The sequence below is a fragment of the Natrix helvetica genome (assembly GCF_964273705.1).
Source record: "Natrix helvetica genome assembly, chromosome: 7".
Lineage (NCBI taxonomy): Eukaryota > Metazoa > Chordata > Lepidosauria > Squamata > Natricidae > Natrix > Natrix helvetica.
The window spans coordinates 20,404,609-20,427,965 of record NC_138558.1 but is presented as its reverse complement, the minus strand read 5'-3'; the positions used below and the strand labels follow the sequence as shown (position 1 = coordinate 20,427,965).

Here is a 23,357-nt window from a genome sequence, read left to right as displayed (position 1 = left end):
CAACATGAAAAGCTATTTTCAAAGTCTTTTAAGGACGAAAGTGTTTCTGCTTCTCTCCAAATCACCTATAACAAAAAAAAAAAAAAGAAAGAAAAAGGTTCATTGTCCTATTGCAGTGTTTCTCAACCGTGGCAACTTGAAGATGCCTGGACTTCAACGCCCAGAATTCCCCAGCCAGAATTCCCCAGCCAGAGTTGAAGTTCAGACATCTTCAAGTTGCCACAGTTGAGAAACACTGTCCTATTGCATGCACGGTATTTCAGAGTTGTAATCTTCTTCCCCTTCGTCTGGTAAATCAAATAATGTCCTTTGCATACGAAAAAGTCCGTGTATATATGGAAAACGAATTTACACAATCCTTGGATTCAAACTGCCAGGTAAGGAGTATTCTTGTGACGGTTACAGCATATTATCACATGCGGATGCCTTGAGAGAATAGGCTAGCTAGCGCTTCCATAGGCAATATTGTAGGCAGATTTGACTGCATTCCCCAGAGTCCTCCGCGGCGCGCCTACGGCAAGCGAAGAGTTCAACTGAAAGAAAGATTGCCTTTGGACCGCTCTTTGACCCTAAAAGGAATCTCGATGCTGGAAGTCAATATCGTTGGCGATATTGGTTTACTGAAGTCGCTTCTATTTTCTGCCCCCCCAATTTTCCAAAGCGGTAGACCAGGGTTCTCCGAAAGCGGAGTGGAAAGATCTTCGTTGCAGTAGGTAGTTTGCAGACATGGACACTTCTGGGAAAGTAAGAAACGGCTTATTCTTCTTAGGGAAGAAGTAATCTAATCTAAATTGTGAACTCATTTAAACGGGGAATGCGTCTGCTAATTTGTGGTTAATGTTTGGTGCGAGCCCCCTGTTAGGATATGTAAATGATGGCCGGGGCTTCCCTCTTCTGTGTAAAACGAATAGAAGAACGTATAGTTTACATAGAGTAAACCACAGTTAAGCAAAACTAGGGCTTAATGCAAAGTTTCAGACGGCATACCATCTTGCATGCTTTTCTGTGAATAAATGGCAACGGTAAGAATGAATGAAGCAATGTGCAAGAATTATATAGCTAGAAATCCAATTTTTGCTTAATTGTATTCAATTATATAATGGTAAGGCCACACTTGGAATACTGCATTCAGTTCTGGTCGCCACGATGTAAAAAAGATGTGGAGACTCTAGAAAGAGTGCAGAGAAGAGCAACAAAGATGATTAGGGGACTGGAGACTAAAACATATGAAGAACGGTTGCAGGAACTAGATATGTCTAGTTTAATAGAAAGAAGGACTAGGGGAGACATGATAGCAGTGTTCCAATATCTCAGGGGTTGCCACAAAGAAGAGGGAGTCAAGCTATTCTCCAAGGCACCTGAGGGTACAACAAGAAGCAATGGGTGGAAACTAATCAAGGAGAGAAGCAACTTAGAACTGAGGAGAAACTTCCTGACAGTTAGAACAATTAATCAGTGGAACAGCTTGCCTCCAGAAGTTGGGAATGCCCCAACACTGGAAGTCTTTAAGAAGATGTTGGATAGCTATTTGTCTGAAACGGTATAGGGTTTCCTGCCTAGGCAGGGGGTTGGACTAGAAGACCTCCAAGGTGCCTTCCAACTCTACTATTGTATTGTATTGACTACACTGGACTACAATCACCCCCAGTTGGCCCAATGCATAGACAATGAGCAAATATTTGTCTTGCTTGTTGGATCACGGTTTGCCCTTAAACTGAGACATCCTAAGTAAATAGATCTTAATGGCTTTGCTTGCAAGACTGTAGCTGTAGTTATTGCACTATGCTTCATTTAGTAAGCCTAACGCAACTCAGATGGGCGGCGCTCTCGAAATATGCTAGACTATAATGCGGTTAACTTCTTTGTTGTTCACTATGAATCCAAACAGAATGTTCAGTGGGATCGATTCCTATTTAAATATGTTTACAGTTGAGAGATCAGATTAAGGTAAGAGTTAAGGCGTCAGGCAAGAAACTGGGAAATTGTGAGTTGTAATCCTGATTTAGACACTGTTGGGAGAAATGTCCTTCTGGGTTCATCTTCAAGTGTGGGAAAAGATACTGGAGACATGGAGGCTGCTTGGAAAGATGGTTTAATGGTGGACAGGACCACATGCCTTGAATCCTGAACAGAAAAGTTGATCACATGTTTCAATGTTGGGTGAAGAGAAGAGAGAGAGATGCTGAAAGTTCCTGGCTTTATACTCTCTGTTCGGCCCCACCTCTCTGTTTCCTTTTCCTATATAAGAAATGTATTATGATTGGTTGTCAGACTCCCATGGGGCCAACTTTGAGTTTCCAGATGCCATGGGGTGAGTTTCTGTGGAAGGCTAATACTATCATGCCTTAATCCCATCACCCTGGCGCTGAAGGGGAGAACTCTTTATTATGTAGAATAGACTGGCTTGGGCATTTTAATGGACCATTAAGGAAAGTGGGGGCTATTAAGAGTGAGTCTGTTTCCTGCCTAAAAACATGTTTCTCCATTTCTTATCCAGGGAAATATAATATGCTGCCTTTTCAAGATTTTCTAGGATATTTCATTTTTCTAGGAGAGGGATGAGCGCTAACTTCCTATAACACAAAGCCAACTGGATGACCTTGAGCCAGTCACTCTCTCCTAGCCCTTGAAAGCAGGCAATGTCAAACCATTTTGGAAATCTTGCCAAGAAAACCTCAGGGAGTTGTCTAGGCAGTCACCAGGAATCAAGATTGCCTTGAAGGCATTCTACCACCCAAAATGGTTACAATTGCAATCTAATTTTCATGCTATTGCAGCTAGATTGACATTTGAAGCACATATAACTAGGGATTTAAGTTACAGGAAGTCCTAAGTGCATACATGGCTGCATTCATCCCTTACTTAGAACATATAATAATTCAATACAGCACTGTGTAATACATTATCTAGTGTGTATATGATTTCTGGAAAATGTATTAGACTATATTATAAGTCACTGATTGCACTGAGGGGGGATTAAAAACCTCAGGTTAAAAACCAAGTGATTTGTTAAAATAATACTGTTAATATATAATTTCCCAAAGAGGAAAGGGCACCCTGTTGCACCACTAGACTTGGGGTCATAGTTCAGTTGTAGAGCTGTTGTAGATTTCATTTACTACTTTGTCCAAGTCCAAGTTTCAAAGTAAATTAAAAATGGACATTTTTTTTAGGTGGCTGGAAGCCAGAATTAACATTTTGAGAAAGTGAATTCATGTTATGCCACAGACACTACCGAATTTCTGATGGGAGAGGGAGTCTGTCAGGAGGGGGGGGCGCGCACGCACACACACACAGACACACTTAACATGTATGCCCAGTTTGTCTCCAGCTTGCACTTACAGTTGTCCCAAAAAGTAGAAAAGCACCGACAGTTTTCAGCCCCTCTAGTCAGAGGGGTTGAGATGAGGATGAGAAAGGGATGAGAAAGATCACTCTCAGATGTACAATAGATAACATGATGGATTAATTTCCATTTTTCCCAAATTGCAAAAAGATCACTGCCTTCAAGTGCGCCCTGTTGTGCTCCTTTATTGCAAAAAAATGTGTTATACGGAATTGTCTACAGGATGGAGGCTTTCATTGAAATGACTAGAGCAGCATTACACCCTTTCAATGCAAGTTCTGCTCCTTTTATACACATGCACATCCTCTTGATGCATGTCCAAAGGGAGTAGAGCTTGTGGTGCAACTATGGGACATTAAGTTTCTCATTTGAGCCTCCTGTGGAGGCCTCTGGTGCTATATCTCAAAAGAGCTGATTACTCCTACTGGAACAGCATAAGAGGTTTTCTCTATGACCCTCACTATGAGATGCTACATTGAGAAGGGTTTTAGGCGTAGACCAACTCGTGATGCTACAATAAGGGGGGAAATTCTGCTTCTTGGTTTCATCTGCTTTGTGCTTTGCATAGGATGATGCTAAACATATTTGCTTTTGGTTTGACTCTCCTAGGTTATCAAATGTAGAGCAGCTGTGGCTTGGGAAGTCGGTAAACCACTTTCTATTGAAGAGGTAGAAGTGGCTCCACCAAGGTCTCATGAAGTTCGTGTTAAGGTAGTTCCATTTTTATGAGTAATTTTCTACAGCCCTCTATTTTGGAAAGCACTGTTTTGTTCTTGAAGGAAAGCTTCAACTTGTCACTTTCATTAATCTGTTTTTCAAGCATTTGCAAAGCAGTTTGCTAAATAAATGCTTGTACATTGGCAACCCTTGAAAGGCTAAGAGAAAAGTAAGTGGGAATTATGTTTCATTCGCAGATCACGGTGTGCTCTGTATAGGGTTTACTAAATGTGTCCTACTAAATGCAGTTTTGCTTTCATTGAATTGTCATTTGTAATCTCTAGTTTACGTGCAATTCTTCTGGCACCCCATTTGTGACCTCTTACACTCATTTTTCAGTATATGTATTAGATTTATATTCCAACTTTTATTTGGGAGTCACAACAGTGCACCCAGTACTTCTTCCTACTTGTTCCCAAAACAACAATCCTATGAAGTAGTTTGAGCAAAGAGAGAGAGAAACTGTGACTGGCTCAGTTACCCAATGAGCTTCTGGGTCTGAGGCAGGGGTGAAATTCAGCAGGTTCTGACAGGTTCTGGAGAACCGGTAGCGGAAATTTTGAGTAGTTCAGAGAACCGGCAAATACCACTTCTGGCTGGCCCCAGAGTGGGGAGGGAATGGAGATTTTGCAGTATCCTTGCAGTATCCTTCCCCTTCCACGCCTACCAAGCCACGGCCACAGAATCGGTAGTAAAGAAATTTGAATTTCACCACTAGTCTTAGGATAAAATAAAACTATGATCTCCCAATTCCTAGTCCATCAAATAAATCACTATATCATACTAGATAAGAACAGGCTTAAAGGTGCAAAATTGATCCCTGATGTTTTAAAAATTGTGAGTCTTTTCTGATCCCAAGAAATGACACAGCTAATTTAAAGTGTTGTAAATAGATTCGATATATGGGCTCCCGTGTTTTCAAAGCACCTTTCACCTTCCAATCCAACGCAGTGCTCAGGTCTGCTCCATAGATCTGAATGAAAATAGTGGGGTGGACAGGGATGTGAAGACTCCTTCTGAGTTTGAGTTTGCTGCTATTAGTTTTGGCATAACCTCCCATCCCATTTTCCCGAAAGATGAAGCGATTGAGGCATGAATGCTTCCTAATCCAAGAAACTATGTGGCATCATTTTGCAATGATCTTACTTCAGTGCTTCATTTGCCATAAAAATTATGGAATATTTATTTTTCGTACTCCATATGAAATTCCATACTATTTTACATAACTGCGGTATAAAGAAGACTGCTGATAAATTAGAGCAGCATTTTCCAGTGCAGTTAGAAGGAATGATAAATTAAGGCACTCACAAAAGATAAATTGTGGAGGATAGTGTGAAGAAATATGAATCGGAACACTTTGATCCATTTAAGAAGGAGGCTTTTAACAAACATAAGAAAATTTTGCCTGTGTACCTCTTGCAATGTTTGAATCAGAAATCCAAAATGGCACGAGAAGAGCTATCAAGTCGCTAATGACATTGATGAGCGCTGCTTTGATATCAGGGAGAGACAAATTGAATTGACAGTTTCTATCTTGCACAGAAATTGCAATAGACAAACAAGTGTTTCACAGCTTACATGCAATATGACTTACTTAAGACACTGCTGAAAAATATTTTGCCCTGTTTACAAAATCATTGCACACTTACGAAGAATTATGCTTAGAAGCCAAGACGTACAATAAATATTATTCATTTTGAAATAATAGAAAATACTTGTAGCTCGGGTTTTAGATTTTGGCAGTGGTTTGGTCTCCAAGCTTGTTTCAATTTAGTTTCTGAATGTTTTGTTACCAGACTAGGTAACATCATCAGTAGAATGATCTTGTCCTATTCTCCTTAGCTTATAAGTGTCTTGTGTGCCAGTGTGGTCATTTGGTTGGTTGTTCATTTGGAGCTCAGAACTTAAATATGGCTCCAAATGAACAACCAACCAAATGACCACACTGGCACACAAGACATTTATAAACTAGGGAGAATAGGACTAGACAATCCTGCTGATGATGTTACCCAGTCTGGTAACAAAACGTTCAGAAACTAAATTGAAACAAGCTTGGAGAGCAAACCACTGCCAAAATATTATTCATCTTTTTTCTGTCTTTAGGAGAATGGTCAAGATGGATGAGTGGAGTGAATAGCATGCATTCCACTGGTAAAAAATAAACACCATTCTGCCCCATGGTTTGTGGCATCAGAGTAATAGCATTTTTACATTGTGTTTTCCTCCACTGTTGAGAATCCATTGGCTTGTCCATATTCATACGAGATTATTATGCATAGGTCATTGGAAGCCCCTAGTAAATGCCCACTATGGTTGGACATAACTCTTTGTTCTCTATTTCTCTTTGTTCTCTACTACAGATAATAGCCACTGGAATATGTGGGACAGATGACCATGTTCTGGAAGGTTCTTTCCCCAAAGTAGAGTATCCGGTCATTCCTGGCCATGAAGGAGCCGGAATAGTAGAGAGTGTTGGGCCAGGAGTGACATGTGTAAAACCAGGTACAGAAAAGAGCTTCTCTGGCTTTTTCATGTGCATTTTAATATAGTCAAAATGCAATGGGTATCCAGCATACTGTATTTGCCATACACTGTTGCATAGAGTCTGCATTGTACAGAACTGAGTTCAGATACTACAGACCATTATTTCTTTAACTGGAGGTAGTCCTCGACTTAAAACCACTTGCTTAGAGACCACCCTTCTCCGGGCCCTGAAAAAAAGACTTACAATCAGTCCTCACACTAATGACCTTCTCAGCATCCCCACAATAACCTGATCAAAATCTGGGTGCTTGACAACTGATATGTATTTACGTTGGTTGCAACATCTTGGGGTCATGTGACCACTCTTGGCAATTTTCCCAGCCACCTTCTGACAAGCGAAGTCAATGGGAAAATCTGGATTCCCCTAATGATCCCATCATTCACATAACAATTGCAGTGATCCGCTTAACTGTGGGAGGAAAAGCTCATAGGATTGGGTGTGACTCACTTAACAGCTTTGTTTAGCAAGAGAAATCCTGGTCCTAATTGTGATCATAAGTTGAGAACTACCTATATAGACTGTGTTTATAACACTATTTTTCCTAGACTACACCAGAGGTCAGGGAGATCTTGTCACACTACATAACTGAATTTGCTATTTATTGCACAGATTTCTCTGTCATATGACTTCATATTTAGAATAGAATAGAATAGAATAGAATAGAATAGAATTTTTTATTGGCCAAGAGTGATTGGATACACAAGTCTTTGGTGTATATGCACTCAAATGTACATAAAAACACAAGATACATTCGTCAAGAATCATAAGGTGCAACACTTAATGATAGCCATAGGGTACAAATAAGCAATCAGGAAACAATCAATATCAATATCAATCGTAAGGATACAAGCAACAAGTTACAGTCATGCAGTCATAAGTGGGAGGAGATGGATGATAGGAACGATGAGAAGACTAATAGTAATGCAGCCTTAGTGAATGGTTTGACAGTGATGAGGGAATTATTTGTTTAGCAGAGTGATGACGTTCAGGAAAAAACTGTTCTTGTGTCTAGTTGTCTTGGTATGCAGTGCTCTATGATGTCGTTTTGAGGGTAGGAGTTGAAACAATTTACGTCCAGGATGTGAGGGGTCTGTAAATATTTTCACGGCCCTCTTTTTGACTCGATTTAGACACATCTAGAGCAATTGTGACTCTTAGTGCCCCTTCACCCCTTCAATCTTCCTCTTCCCAAAGAAGCTGTATGTATAATAAAGAAATTTTCTCTCGCTCGGACCTGTACTTTGCACACCTGATGAAATAACCTTTGGTCTATGCAAACTTATGCAATGATGGTACATGGACTTGCCATGAACCATAGATTGCAAAGCTGTAGACTTTAAGTTTCTACTTTAAAACCACAGATGCTAAATTCAACCAATATGCTAAGCCGTGGTGCAGTGTGAGTGAAGAATGTTTAAATATGGTTAAGTGAAATGAACTGCTTCTAGGACATCTGATTTAGTATTGCTTCCCCTCCCCAATTCACAATGAATTACAATCTGAATTTTAATGAGTGCATTCAGAAGGCTGTTTCAACTATGGTAAATATATCAGGAAAAGTCTGCTTTATAAATCTTGATTTATAACAATGCGGGTAATAAACATGATCTTTTGATCCAGAGGTTTCATGTTTTTTCCTTTGTATTTGAAGGAGACAAAGTTATTCCTCTTTGTGTGCCCCAGTGTGGAGAATGCAACTCATGTTTAAAATCAAACACCAACTGTTGCCTGAAAACCCAGTGAGTTCCTTTAAAAACTTATTTTTTTTGCATATTTTTGGATTCAGGGCGTTGCACATAAAGTTTCTTTTCCTCCTGACAAGTCCGTTTATCTCTGAAACAGCATCTCTGAACCACAAAATCTGATGCCTGACAAAACCAGTAGATTCAGCTGCAAAGGGAAGCAAATTCATCACTTCCTTTGGATTAGCACTTTCTCTGAATATACAGTCATGCCTGACTCTACCGTTGTTAAAATTGATGCTGGTGCACCTCTGGATAAAGTCTGTCTTTTTGGCTGCGGGTTCTCTACTGGTTATGGGGCCGCCCTCAATACAGCCCAGGTGAGAAAACCTATTTATAAGTTGTCTACGGAGAGTCTCCATCATCCAGGTCATGGTGGTCCCAAAGGTGCTTTTTTTCCCCAAGAGGCAAACTGGACTTTGTGGTTTTTATTTGAAGATGTTTTGCTTCTCATCCAAAAAGCTTCAGGACTAGATTCAGCAGTCCATCTGCATTTAAAAGACACAGGTCACTCTTGAAGACAACAAAGTCCATATTTTGGACAGAGAGGATGGCTGGTTTGAAAGGGGGGTCAAAGAGGCCATCTATGTCAAAACTGAACAGAGGAGGAGGGATACGACATTCTCTCTCTCCAATCTACAACACAGTCCTTTCAACAGTTCCAAGAAGGCTCCGCACCCATTTGCACCACTCAGGTGACCCTGAGGACACAGATACGCCTCCAGGTGACCAAAATGTAAAGGTTCCCTGGCACATGCATGCTAGTTGTTTCTGGATCTAGGAGGCTGTGCTCTCCTCCATTTCTAAGCTGAAGAGCCAGCGCTGTCTATCTGCCATCTCTGTGGTCATGTGGCCGGCATGACTAAACATTGAAGGCGCACGGACAGGGCCGGATTTAGATGAAAAGAGGCCCTAGGCTATTCCACTTATGGGGTCCTTTCACCTCCCATTTTTAAGTTTGTAAATTACATGAGAGATAATAAAATACATCATTACTGTGATATATATCAATATATTAAATGAAACATGTTGTAATTGGTACTAACCTTTATAAAAAATGTGGGACGGATAATAAATAAAAATAAAAGGCCCCTCTTGATCTTGAGGCCCTAGGCTGAAGCCTAGATAGCCTATAGGAAAATCCAGCCCTGCGCACGGAGTGCTGTTACCTTCCCACCCACCAAAGTGGTCCCTATTTTTCTACTTGCATTTTTTACGTGCTTTTGAACTGCTAGGTTGGCAGAAGCTGGGACAAGTAATGGGAGCTCACTCCATTATGTGGCGCTAGGGATTTGAACCATTGAACTGCCGACCTTTCTGATCAACAAGCTCAGCATCTTAGCCACTGAGCCACCGCGTCCCAGGTGACCTTAACGGCCCACTAAAAGAATGCAAATGTCCAGCTGTCTACAAGGAGTATAAATCCTTCCATTTCCCACCATCCAGTCAGAGCTGAAGAAGCTTCTTGGATGAGAAACGAAACATCTTCAAAGAAAAACCAGAAAGTCCAGTTGCCTCTAAAACAAAGCACCTTTGGGACTGTTTATAAGTTCTGATCGGCTCTCAAATTTTATTTAAGACCTTCTCCATCAATTCGTTACACTGCTGGGGATAGCTTGAATGTATCTCAGCTCTCTTTCTCCATGACTCCATAGGTTACACCTGGATCCATCTGTGCAGTTTTTGGTTTGGGAGGAGTTGGTCTCTCTGTGATCATGGGATGCAAAACAGCTGGAGCATCTCGTATCATTGGGATTGACATTAACAGCGACAAATTTGGAAAGGCAAAAGAACTGGGAGCCACAGAATGTATCAACCCTCAAGATTACAAGAAACCCATTCAAGAAGTAGTGCTGGAAATGACTGGACATGGTGTAGATTATGCCTTTGAGGTTGCTGGAAGTTTGGAAACACTGGTATGTATTTAATCAAAATATATTGGCTCTTTTGCCATTTGATGCTAGATTCAATCAAAGCACTATGATGAAATTTTGATTTAAAAGAACATTCAGGATAAGACATCTACTACTACCAGCTATTTGAATATACCTCATTTGTGTAAACAGTCTACGTTTTACTTTATTTGCATAAATCCATTCTTATGCAAGTGCTATAAATCGCATCAATATGCAAGTGATAATACAATTTAAATCATTAATCCAAATTTAAACAAATTGCCTGAATTACTTTGGATATAATGGACTTAGTCTGATATTTTGGAGAGATACTGGAACACAGATTTTGTCCACTGTATCCAAAGTTTGAAAAACCATTAAGTCTGGATGCTACTGTATGTATGTTTTCTCCAGGTTTGCTGTATTGATATTTTTGTGAAATATTTGTCGCTGCAGTAAAATGGTTATTTCATAAAAACCAGCCCAAAGGATCCTCCGATTCAGTGTTCTCTGTCTCCCAGTAACCTAATAGGTTCATTTGGGAAACTGTCAAATGGGATGAGCCTGGTAGCATCTTGTAAGTTTAACCAGTGTTTATTTTAAACTTTTATGAGCTGCGAGTCACTTGATCAGTGACTTGAGTGAGTTTGAAATATACAGCTATAAGGCACAAGGGGGGAAAAGAGAAGGAGATGGCAGAATAGTAATATAGATGAAAGTTGTCCAGGAAAGCGTTTTAAGCACTTAATCATTTATCAAGGTTTATCTAACCTCACATCAATCCTTATATTTATAATCTCACATCAATCAAGCCCTTCTGCATTTTAGAAAGCAGTCTGAAACTTATGAAAGCTCAAAATAAATATTGGTTAATCTTAAAATCTTTCTGATTTTTGGCTTCCTTTGACTAACATGGCTGTCTTTCTATAGCAGGGGTGTCAAACTCGATTACATTGAGGGCCGCATCAGGGTGGTGTTTGGCCTTGGGGGACCAGGGTGGGCGTGGCCAGCTCAACGTCACTCATGACGGGGACGCTGTGGTGGCCCGAGTGCTCTGCCAGTGAAAACGGGCTCCCGAGCTCTGTTTTCAGCTGTGACGGCTTCCTGCGACCCTCTGCCATCAAAAGCAGAGCTCAGGTGGGCCACACGAGGCCCTTGCGAGGTCCGTTTTTGGCTGCAATGGCCTCCTGCAACCCCGCTGCCAGCAAAAACGGAGCACTGCGGGCTGGTCTGCCACTGTTTTCAGGGCAGTCCAGCGGTCCAGATCTAAGCACTTTGAGTTTGACACCCCTACAGTGTCTGAAATAGAATAGGGATATGAGTCCTCTTCCCTTCCTGCTTCTTGACAGCTGGGGTTCAAAGCATTCAGAGACAGTAAATGGTCATCAAGACAACAAACGATAGTTCATCCCTCTGTGGATCAGTTGTTGGGGTGTAGTGGTTAAAGATCTTCAATCAGGGTTGGGAAGAGAGAAGTTCAAGTCCATTGTCAACCACAAAAACTCCACAGTAGTTTCCTCTTTTGAACAACCTCATTCAGTAGCCATCACCATTTCTCAAGACAATGAGTTCATAGTACACTGCAGAGGTGGATTGCGGCCATTCAGTCCAGTTCGGCCCAACTAGTAGTGGAATTCAGGCCTGGGTCCCGGAACTGGCAGCAACCCGGGCCCGACACTCCCCTGAACCGGTACCTTGCCACCGCTGATGTCGCTGCCATGTTGGATTTTATTGACTGCATGTGCGCAGTTCACTGTAAATTGTTCTGTGCCTGTGCGCAGAACAAATTGCATTGAACAGCGCACACACATGTAATGCGCGTTTAATGCGCATTGTGGTTGCAAACCGGTAGTAAAACTGACAGCAACCCACCCCTGGTACACTGTTTAAAAATTGATCCCTTTTTATTTCAAATATCCTGCCCTTCAGGCAGACTGCCAAGGAAGTCCTCTTGTTTGAGATTAAACTCTTCATTGTTAGTAGCTAGAGCCTATACATTGTTCAGTTAAAATAGTCGGAAGATCAAATCTATTTTTACTTATTTATCTATCCTAAAAATAATTCATGCAGTTGCTCATCTCACAACAGGCACCCCGGACAGCGTTCAACAACCAAATAAAACACAGCAAATATATAAACAATACAATACAATACAATACAATACAATACAATACAATAGTAGAGTTGGAAGGGACCTTGGAGGTCTTCTAGTCCAACCCACTGCCTAGGCAGGAAACCCTATAATTACAAGAATTGTAATTGTATTGAGCTTCTTAAGGAGCAAATGGACGGGTGCTATTTAAGGATTCTCAAACTGTCAGTCCTGAAAAAAGTCACTGATCAACTTTCCAGAAAGATCAGAGAACCTTTGGAATGCTATCAGCAGATTCAGATGTAACTTCAGAGAATTGTTGGTGGTAAAAAAATTCATTTTGGGAAGTAGGTAGCTCAATAATTATTGAGAGGCATGAGCATCAGTAGTGGCTGTATGACGATTGCAGAACATTCAATTTGCTTTATACCAGGGGTGTCAAACTCAAGGCCCATGGGCTGCATCCAGTCCAAGGGGTGCTTAAATTTGGCCCATGAGGCTGGCCTGGAAATAGCAAAGGACCGGCCCACGGTGCCTCTGGCAGCCAAAATGGAGCACGGGAGGACTGCACACATCATCGTCCCCGCGCCCCATTTTGGCCGGCAATGTGCTGCAGGAGGCCATCCAGGTTGAAAATGGGGCAAGGTCTCTGCACCTGTTTTGCCTGGCAAGTTGCTGCAGGAGGCGTCCGTCCTATCTCCCCCCACCCTCCACAGCCAGCCCGCGGAAGAGAACTACAATGCTGATCCGGCCTTTGAAGAAATCCAGTTTGACACTCCTGCTTTATACGAAACCAGCTGTTATTTATCTTTACTATTTCCAGGGTCAAATACCAGTATGTTTAATGTTCATCCATTGTCCCTTTTTCCTTTGCGCAGCAAAAACTTTCTTAATTTCTTCCCTTTTTCCAACCAGGCAGCTGCTTTGGCCTCTTGCCACATGGGCTGTGGGATCTGTGTGGTGATTGGGATGCCCCCCCTAGGTGCCAAATTCCCATTGGATCCTATGCTGCTTCTTACAGGGCGCACCATAAAAGGGAGTTTCATTGGAGGTATGTTGAAAGATGAAAGATAGGGGAATGCACCCATAAGCAGATATTTTATTTGCCTTTTTTTAGTATGGAATGACGGTGGAAATGATGGTTTGTGAACATACCTATAAACCAGAGTTTGTCCTAGGACTGTGTTGGCGAACCTTTTCGGCCCTGAGTGCCGAAACGGGAACACATGCATGCAGGAAAACAAGGAAATCAGGTGGCCGGTGCATCAGGTTTTGTGAGATGGGTGGTCAGATAATTGTGAGAGAGGCAGAGGGAGAGGGAGGGAGACAGAGACAGAGACTTCATCTGGATACCAGGTCAGGAAAAAGCTGCCATCTTTCCTCCAGAAAATGAAGCAGCAGTGAAGAGTAAACATTTAGCAATTCATGTGCTCCCAGTTTTATTTTATTATTCTACATTTGATTTTACAAATGACAAAAAAGTAATGTTACAAGTTTTGTTATGAGCGCTTTTGCAATTTGCCAAAAAAAAAAAAAGTTTGACAAATTGCAAAAATGTTCATGGGAAGAAGAGCCAAACATCTAGTAAGTTACATTTTTGTTCTTTTCTTCTAGGCTGGAAGATGAAAGATTCAATTCCTCAACTGGTCTCCAGTTACATGGAAGGAAAATTTAAACCAGATGTTCTGATCACTCACATTTTACCATTCAGTGATATTGGGGAAGGATTTGACTTGCTTCGTGCTGGAAAGAGGTGAGATTTCTTCCCCATCGTTACCTATTTCTAACAGAAGTAGTTTCAGCTCAGACTTCAGTTTGGATTCCAAAAGCCAGATTGGCGTAGTGCAGGGGTCGGCAACCTTAAACACTCAAAAGAGCCACAAAGGTCCTAACCAGAAGCCCCCGGTTCATTTCTGGAGCCAACCAGAAATCCGGTTCCACCACCATAGAGTCTCCTCCTAATGCGGCGTCCTTTTTCCTCTACCTGTCCTAACCGAAAGCCCTATCAATTGTGGAGCCGACTGGCGACGGGGAGCCGTAGTAAAGGGATAAAAGAGCCACATGCGGCTCCAGAGCCACATGCGGCTCCAGAGCCACATGCGGCTCCAGAGCCGCAGGTTGCTGACCCCTGGTTTAGTGGTTAAGGTTCAAGGCTAGAAACCAGGAGACTCTGAGTTCTACTCCCACCTTATACATGAAAGCCAGTTGGGTGACCTTGAGCCAATCACTCTCTCTCAGCCAACCCTACCACACAAGGAAGTTGATGTGGGGTAAATAGGAGGAAGGAGGAGTATTAGGTATAGTTCCTGCCTTGAGTTATTTATCAACTTAATAAATACAGGATATAAATAACAAATAAATTCAGTTTTATCTACACATAGAGCAAATATTAATTTTGAAGCTCCGTAAAGACCAAAAGGGCTTGCCAGGAAACTGAAGTATTTGCTGCACTTTTCTTAGATGTTTATTTCGCAGAGCAGCTATGCTGAGTCTAAGAGTTCTCTAGATAAAGTGAAATGTTAATTGAAAGAGTGCATATTAAAGCCTTGTAAAGGTTTAATTCTACTAACTAAGTCATTGTTCTCATGGTCTCTATATACACAAAGTCCTCCTCTCCCCCTCCCCCGAAAAAAAGTAGCCCCAGCTGGCAGCCAGATCAACCAGCTATACTCAGCCGATCTCACTAGGAGTCTCGGAGGAGGAGATGACACGGTTTTAGGTATCCCAGGTCTAAGCCACTTTCAACAATAAGCTATATAACTTGTATTGCACCTGAATGCAAATTGGCACCTGACTTAACATTAGCATGATGTGGGCTCTAGGGGATAAATGAAACGTTGACCTGGCTGTAGCAGTTTGTCCCAGTTAAAGCTTTGAAGTTGCACACATGAACAACCTTATATAATGCATAAGATAAGCCTGGAAGTTATAACTAGATGCTGATCTAATCCAGAGTCACTCCTAAGCTGTATGCTCACTCTTTTTGGGAGAGAGTGATTTCATCAAGAATAGCTCCATGCAAAACCTAGAGGGATGACCTTTCACAATGAATATTTTTGTCTTACGTGGATTCGGTTTCAATTTGTTTTCCTTCATTCAGCCCGTCACTATCCTTAGGCAAACCTTCAAGGGAGCTACACCATTGCCTGATAGTGTTATCTAGTTAATTGGATTTCAAGGTCCCGTCCAGTGGTGGGTTGCAGGCGATACGCCCTGGTACAGCCGTACCGGTGGCTGCCGGGAACACCGGGTACCATTCTGGTACAGTGCTCCGGAGAGACTACCCGCCTGCCCGAGCTCCTTACCTGTATTTGAGCCCTTCGGCACTTCTGCGTACAGAGCGTACGGCAGCTGTACGATGCTCAGCCGAGCAACTCGAGTTTCCCGGAGGCATCCCAGAGGTAAAGACGCATGTGCACGCACGTGCTGCTCACATGCATGTAGGAGCCGCCGGGCCCCATTGCACCGTACCGGTTGCACCAGGATCCAGAACTCACCACTGGTCCCGTCCCAACAATTGATGGGTTCATTTGAAAAGCACTGTAGATCAAAAGCAGCCTTGACGGATTTCACATCCCAGTTCCTCGTTTATGGGACAGTAGGCCCCAAGCAGTACCATCTGGGACTATCCTGCCAGATAGGGAGGGAGCCACTCAAAGCAAGGCCCCGCTTCTGCCACCTAAGGTGTGTTTGCTTCCCAACCTCTTGACTGTTCATAAGAGTTTTAAGATCTGGTTCTGCCAGATGACTTGGGGACCCATTTGTGCGTGGGGGGGGGGGTACTTCAAACTGGAGATGCTTGACTAATATCTACTGACATATATTATTGTTAAGCTTGGAATATGGGAGAGGCAGCCTGTGCAGCTGGGAAATCTGACCGCTGCACTTGTTTGGGGCAATCCCACCTCATCCATCTCCCCCCCCCCCCCATGTATGTACTTCTCCTTCTCCATCTTAGGTTAAGTGATTTTATTTTAACTGCTGTGTCGTTTTATATCTGATAGTTTTCATGCTTTTATGTTGCAAGCTGCCCAGAGTCATTTGGCACAAGATGGGTGGCAAGTAAATTTAATAATAAAATAAAAATAAATTTCCAAGGTTGCAAAGTTGTCAAGAAAGATACCAAGGCCATTGAGATGAGGAGCTGTTAGGAGAACCGAGAAAGTCAGAATTCATATTCCCTTTGTTTCTGTTCATCATCCATGAAGCTTACCAAGGCAGTTTCACTTCTATACGTACTGACAGCGTTTTTAACAAGGGGCTACCAAGTGAGATAACACTCTAAAATTACTTTGCATTTTTTTTTGCCTTGTGCGGGGCTCCGTTTCTGGCTTTCTTCTCATATTGAAGCAAGGCTGTTGAAGCAATTGATAAGTGGTTGGAGCAAAGTTCTATGCGGCAATAAAGTTCAGGAGATTGCTCAGATCTGCATGCAGCTTTTGGTGCTGATTTCCCAGATTCCTCCATTGTGTGGTGAGTTGCCTCAGGAGTGAATCTACACCAGGGGTCACCAACCTTTCGGACCTCAGGGACCACTCAATTCATAATTTTAAATCCCGCGGACCACTAATGTGATCTGCCTAATGACTGGCTGGGTGGATGTCGCTAGGTGGTCATGTGAATGGGTGGGCATGGCCAACTCAATGTCACTCACATCGAGAGGCACCTCGCCAGCTCTACTCCCCCCTTGCCTCCCAGCCACTCCTTGCCTCCCCGCCTGGGCTGCTTAGGGCCCCAACAGGAAATAGTTGTTGGAGCTAAGCAGCCACCACGAGAAAGAGTTGGCAAAACAGCTCAGTTCAATACAATACAATACAATACAATACAATAGTAGAGTTGGAAGGGACCTTGGAGGTCTTCTAGTCCAACCCCCTGCCTAGGCAGGAAACCCTATACCGTTTCAGACAAATAGCTATCCAACATCTTCTTAAAGACTTCCAGTGTTGGGGCATTCACAACTTCTGGAGGCAAGCTGTTCCACTGATTAATTGTTCTAACTGTCAGGAAATTTCTCCTCAGTTCTAAGTTGCTTCTCTCCTTGATTAGTTCAAATTAGTTCAAATTGGATCTGACTGGAGAAGGAGGCTCAGTAGAAGCACCTCTCTGAGGACTACGAGTATAGGCATTCCAAGCAGATGGAAGATATGTGGGAGTGCAAGGCCAGGTACCGGCACCTGGAGGCTAAGAGGGCTGAGATGGCCAGCCAGTTCCAGGCCATCATGCAGTCTCACTGAAACAAGGTTCTCCAGCTTTTTCCACCAGCGGCACTTCCCTCCAGCCTTCACCCAAAGCCCCGCACCAGGAGGCTGAAGCAGACCCCAAGTCGGAATTTCTGCCCCCCCCTCTGACCAGCACAAAAAGACCCCGAAAGGGGAGACTCTCTGCACTAACACGAATATTCATTGCATGTATCCATCCTAGGGGACGTAGTTTGAGGACCCCTGATTAATATAAAAAAATGCAATTTATTTTTCTACGGACCACCAAAATTTTCTCGCAGACCACCAGTGGTCCACAGATGAGCAGTTAGTGACCGCTGATCTACACTATACACACATTGCGTGCCATTCTCTGTGGCCCATAGCTACTTGACTAGATGAGCTTTCCACAGCACTGATTTCTTACGAATGGCAAGTGCTGGTGTCCTGACATTGCCACAAGCAAGTGCAACCGTCCCATTTCCCAACTGCACAGCCTGCCTTTCCCATATTCCGAGATTAACAATAATATCTGTCAGCAAGCTTTGAAAATAGGAAATCAGTCACAGGCCCTGAATTTAAAAATACTTGTGTTTTGATCATGTTCCTTTACGAGAGGATGTGGAAAGTGAAGCCTGTGTTTTATTTTTCAGCATTCGTACGGTCTTGATGTTTTAAGTGGCTCAGCTTGCTGAATCGGTCTGGAAGTCTTTAGCATGGGAACCACGAAGATTACCCTTTTCCTTGGCCCTACGTTTGTTCTGAAAATACTGGAAAAAGACATTCCTATTTTGTTTCTCGGCGTGTTTATGTTTGGGCCATAGCATAAACAACACGATTTACACGATGGAAAGTTGATTTTACTTGGCCCCAGATGCAAAAAATAATAATCCAAATCATGATCTTAGTTTTAATTATCACAGAAAGAGCATAATCCAATTTTAAGGCTCTAAAGTGGGGGGAAGGGGAATCAATTGTATCTACCGTATTTTTTGGAGTATAAGATGCACCTTTTCCCCTCAAAAAAGAGGCTGAAAATCTGGGTGCGTCTTCTACACTGAATATAGCATTTTTGGCCTGAAACCCCTCCCCCTTCACCAAAATGGTCGTGCATAGCCTCTAGGAAGTTTTCAGAGTGCTCTTGGGGGCTGGGGAGGGCAGAAATGAGCCAAAAACGGGCTGATTTTTGCTCATTTTTGCTCCCCCCCCCCCGCCCACATCTCCCAGGAGCACTCTACAAACCTCCTAAAGGCTATTCATGCCCCTTTTAAAAAAAACAGGCCTGTTTTCGCAAAAAACAGGCCGTTTTTGGGAGGTCTGCAGAGTGCAAACACTTTTTTTTTAATTTGCCTCTTTGAAATCTTGGTGTGTCTTATACTCTGGTGCATCTTATACTCTGAAAAATACGGTATATAAAATGTGCCCCATGTTTCCCTGAAAATAAGACAGGGTCTTATTTTCTTTTGAGCCCCGAAATAAGGGCTTATTATTTTCGGGGAGCTCTTATTAGCTTTGAGGTGTAGGAAGCGACGAGCGTGGTCACCTCATGGCTGTTGCTATGTTGCGCATAGCTGGAGCTGCCCCTCTTTTTGCGGTGGCCGTTAGCGTGACAGAAGGAGCGTGCCCGCAGAGAAAGGAGTATTAATTATGTTCGGCACTTTGAGTTGTTTATAAAAACAGTAAAGGTGGGATATAAATTAAATAAATACAACTTTTTGATTACATGGCTTTAAAGTTTTCTTCCTTGTCTTTTGGTTGAAAGGGGTTAATTTAAATTTGGCAACACATAGCTGTAAAAAAATCTTTAGTCATAAATCATGTCCACATTTTCCATTGCAGTATTTTACAGTTCTTTTAGCCAACATCCATTTCCCTGGTGGTGGAATGATTAGAATGCAGTATTGTAGGCTTACTCTACCCACAGTCAGGGGTTCGATCCTGACATGGCTCGAGGGTGACTTCCATTCTTCCAAGGTCAATAAAATGAGGATCTGGATTATTGGGGCCAATATGCTGGCATTGTACACTGCTCAGAGAGTGCTGTAAAGTACTACGGAGCTATAAATGTTTAAGTACTGTTGATATTTCCCCACCCTTCCCAAATTTACCAAGTAGATTTTAAATACTGAAGATCTGCCTCTGTAACGCAAAGCCATTGATCTCAAAGTCATACTGATACCTAGAGCCAGCAATCATGAGGACAAGACTAAACCAGAGGTAGTATTCAGCCAGTTCTCTCTGGTTCGGGCAGACCAGTAGCGGCGGCTATGGGAGGCTCCGCCCAACTGCCCCAACATAATGCGTGAGCACTGCTCATGTGCAGAAGACAATGCATATGCACAGATGCAGTACATATGCTCCCATTTGCAAACCAGTGGGGAAGGTATGTGAATCCCACCGCTGGAGTAAACCATGCTGTTACAGTGTCCGTAGCATAAATCAACTGTCAGCCTCTTTGATATACTTCCTGTATTGAGTGCCTGTCAAATGTGTGGACTTCAAATTCCAGACTACCCAGTTGGGGATTATACAAATTGAGGTCCAACAATTACAGAACACCTATCTTGGAAAAGCTTGATGAAACTGGACATTAAGAACTGTTTGCCAATGGTATCCCTTGATAATTAACTTTTAAAGTTATATTTTAACTATAAGCCTGTTCTAAATGTTCACATTTGTTTATCCTGTTTCAACATTTTACATGTTAATATTTTATTTGTACATCATCCAGGGTCCCTCTGAGAAGGACATGGGTGATTTCTATCATAAATGAATGAATAAAATACCTTTCTGGGCTTCAAAATTAAGACGGGATATGATATTGATAATAAATTGCTGGCTAAAAGTTCGGAGACTATTGAATTGAAAATTACTGAAAGCTCAATTCGGGTTATGCTTTGGAGTAGAAAAGAGATCAAAAGATTTGATCTTATTTTGAAAAGAGAAAAGATGGGGGGGGGGAATCTTTTTCAATTGATACCAGCCATTTTGTTTGGATTTATATGAAGTGAAATCATTTGTGTTGTGTGGTCTTTTGTGCTGACAGGACGAAAATAGGAATGCTTTATGTTACCTTTTGTGTTACCCAGTCAGATATTGGAAGCCTTGAACAAGTTAGAGCCATGATGGGGAACCTATGATCCTCTCTGAAGGCATGAAAGCCATCACCCCAGCTCAATTGCACCGTGCATGTGCGCACGCCTTCCAATGGCCGGCTGATTTTTGGGTCTCTGTCACGCATGCACGGGAGGAAGGGCGCATGCGGGAGACGTGGGCAGATGCATGGGGGGATCGCATGCGTAGGTAGGGGAAGCACGGGGTTGTGGCGCCCCCCCCCCATGGCCTGTTTTTGGTCTCAGGAGGCTGCAGGGAGGCCCAAAATGTGGTACCGGGGGGTGCAGTGTGTCCCCCACACCCCATTTTCGCTGTCAGGAGGCTGCAGGGAGGCCTACTAGGCCCAAAACGGGGTTTGGGGGGTACGGCGTGTCCCCCCTGCGGTCTGTTTTTGCTCTCAGGAGGCTGCAGGGAGGCCAACTAGGCCAAAATGTGGCACAGGGAGGTGGGGGGGCTGGGGGGGTCACATGTGCATGTACGAGGGGAGTGCAGGGGGTTGCACACACAGGCAGGGCGCACATGGGGTGTCATGCGCACATTGCAGGGTATGTCTCGTGCGCAGGCACATGCTTTCCGCACGCTATGACAAAAAGGTTAGCCGTCAGAGTATATCTCGGGACTCGAAGAAGATTGAATATCAAAGGCAGTTTTAAAAACGCTTTCATTTAAATAGAGTCGGATGCTATTTTTTTTTTTACATTATGCACTGCTAGTAAAAAAAATGCTGATATGAGAGAAGTTGTTTTAGAAATCCTCATGAAAGGCAGCCTTAGAGAACTCTTTTTTAAAATATTCAGGTAGTCCTCAACTTACATCCATATGTTTAGTAACCATTGAAAGACATAACAGCATCGGGGAAAAAATGGCAGGGCCAGTTTTCACACACAAGTTCCAGCATCCCTGTGGTCATGTGATCAAAATTTGGTCACTTGGTAAACAGACACGTATTTATGATAATTGCACTGTCCTGGGGTCATGTGATCACCATTTGTAACCTTCCCACCCAGCTTCTGACAAGCAAAGTCAACGGGGGAAGCTGGATTCTCTTAACGACATGATTCACTTAACAACTGCCATGACCTGGTTGTGGCAAGAAAGATGGGTAAAATGAGGCACAAATCACTTAAACGCCCTCCCCTTGAGCCCAGAAACATGTAAACTATGGTTGTAAGTGGAGGACTACCTGTAGTTGCACCAGGGGTGAAATGCTGGGAAGGCTGCTATCGGTTCGCTTTGCTACTGGTTTGCTGCGCGGGTGCAGGCGCACAGCAGGCGCTACCGCGCAACACCGCAAAAGGATTAAGAAGCCTTTTCTGAGTCTGCAAAGGTAAGTAGAACAGCGGGGGGGGGGCAGCTGTGCTGTGCGATTTAGATTCGCTAGGAAGCAGGATTTCCTGCTTTCTAGCTAATATAAATCATGCAGCACAGCTGATTGTCGCACAGCTGATCATCAGAGCTACAGGTTTGTCCGAACCAGTAGCATTTTTTTTTACTATGGGTTCAGGCGAACCAGTCAGAACCAGTAGTATTTCACCCTTGCGCTGCATGCAATACTTTGTTTTCCTAAATCTCTTAAGTAAATAGAAGTTGACAAAAAATCATTACATGATATAGAGCTGCACACTGTTTTGCAAATTTGAATGTCTACTTATGGATGAAACTGCAGGCTGGGGGATTCTGGGAGCTGAAGTCCACACATTTTCAGTTTGCCAAAATTGAGAAACACTGCCGTAAGCGAAACAAAATGGCTTTTAAAAAAGCTTTTGAGAGACAGTATAGGAGACAGTTCTCCGAAAATATTTTATCTTCTTGATTAAGATTTAGGAGACCATTATTTAAACAACTAAACTCTTATGTTTCCCATAATCAAGAAGGAATCCTGCCTCCTTCCTGTGAGAAAGAGAATTGGAATTTTGATCTTCGTGTGCACAAATCTAGCTTGGTGTTGACGTGAAAATACTTGCTGAAAATCTTGTATGCCCCTTTCATCTTAATAAAACTTGCTATAGAGCAGTGTTGGTGCAAACCTTTTCGGCACAATGTTCCAAAACGGGAGCATGTGCGTGTGCCAGAAACCGGAAGACCAGCTGGCCAGTGCACATGCACGCACTGCAAACTGGAAGATCGTCTTCTCGGTGTGCGCATGCACACCAGGCAGCTACTCTTCTGGTTTCCGGAACTACCATGTACTTGAAGACCAACTGGGCAGTGCGCTGGAACCTGGAAGAGCAATGGGCAACAGCTCGCGTGCCCAGAGAGGCGGCTCTGCGTGTCACTTCCGGCATGCGTGCTATAGGTTTGTCATCACGGCTATAAAGCATTCTGTTTAAATTGTGGCTGAAAGAGAAAAAAAGACAGTATTTGATAGCAGGGTGTTGTTGGTTTTTTTTTGTAAAGTACTGTTCCTTGTCATTGTACAATCTTTGATTCATGACCCAGTGATTTATTCAGATCAGACAAGAATTCAATTTATGCATGATATTAGATCATGTTTATTGGGCTGCTGAACAAGTCCCAATTAGGTAATTTGCAGTATATGCTATGCTTAGCAATAAACCATTTGTTTTATTTATCACAAATGATTTTTTGCAATTTAAATCATTTTACCTCTAAACTAATCGCAAGCAAAAATACAGTAACATCAATGTATAGTAGTCACACACAAAAACACCCTATAACCATATACGTTAAATCATATAACAAATTCA

The 23,357-nt window shown here is 42.8% G+C and overlaps 1 protein-coding gene across 1 annotated transcript; it reads left to right on the top strand.

The window, feature by feature from the left end:
- Positions 1-674: 674 nt before the first annotated feature.
- Positions 675-19,257, top strand: LOC309395723 (alcohol dehydrogenase 1-like). Its single transcript, XM_081960217.1, has 9 exons — positions 675-744; positions 3,956-4,057; positions 6,424-6,565; positions 8,260-8,347; positions 8,451-8,670; positions 10,006-10,266; positions 13,253-13,388; positions 13,952-14,090; positions 18,189-19,257. Exons 1-9 carry the CDS (start codon positions 727-729, stop codon positions 18,211-18,213), a joined length of 1,131 nt encoding a protein of 376 aa, XP_081816343.1. The 5' UTR covers positions 675-726; the 3' UTR covers positions 18,214-19,257.
- Positions 19,258-23,357: the final 4,100 nt, after the last annotated feature.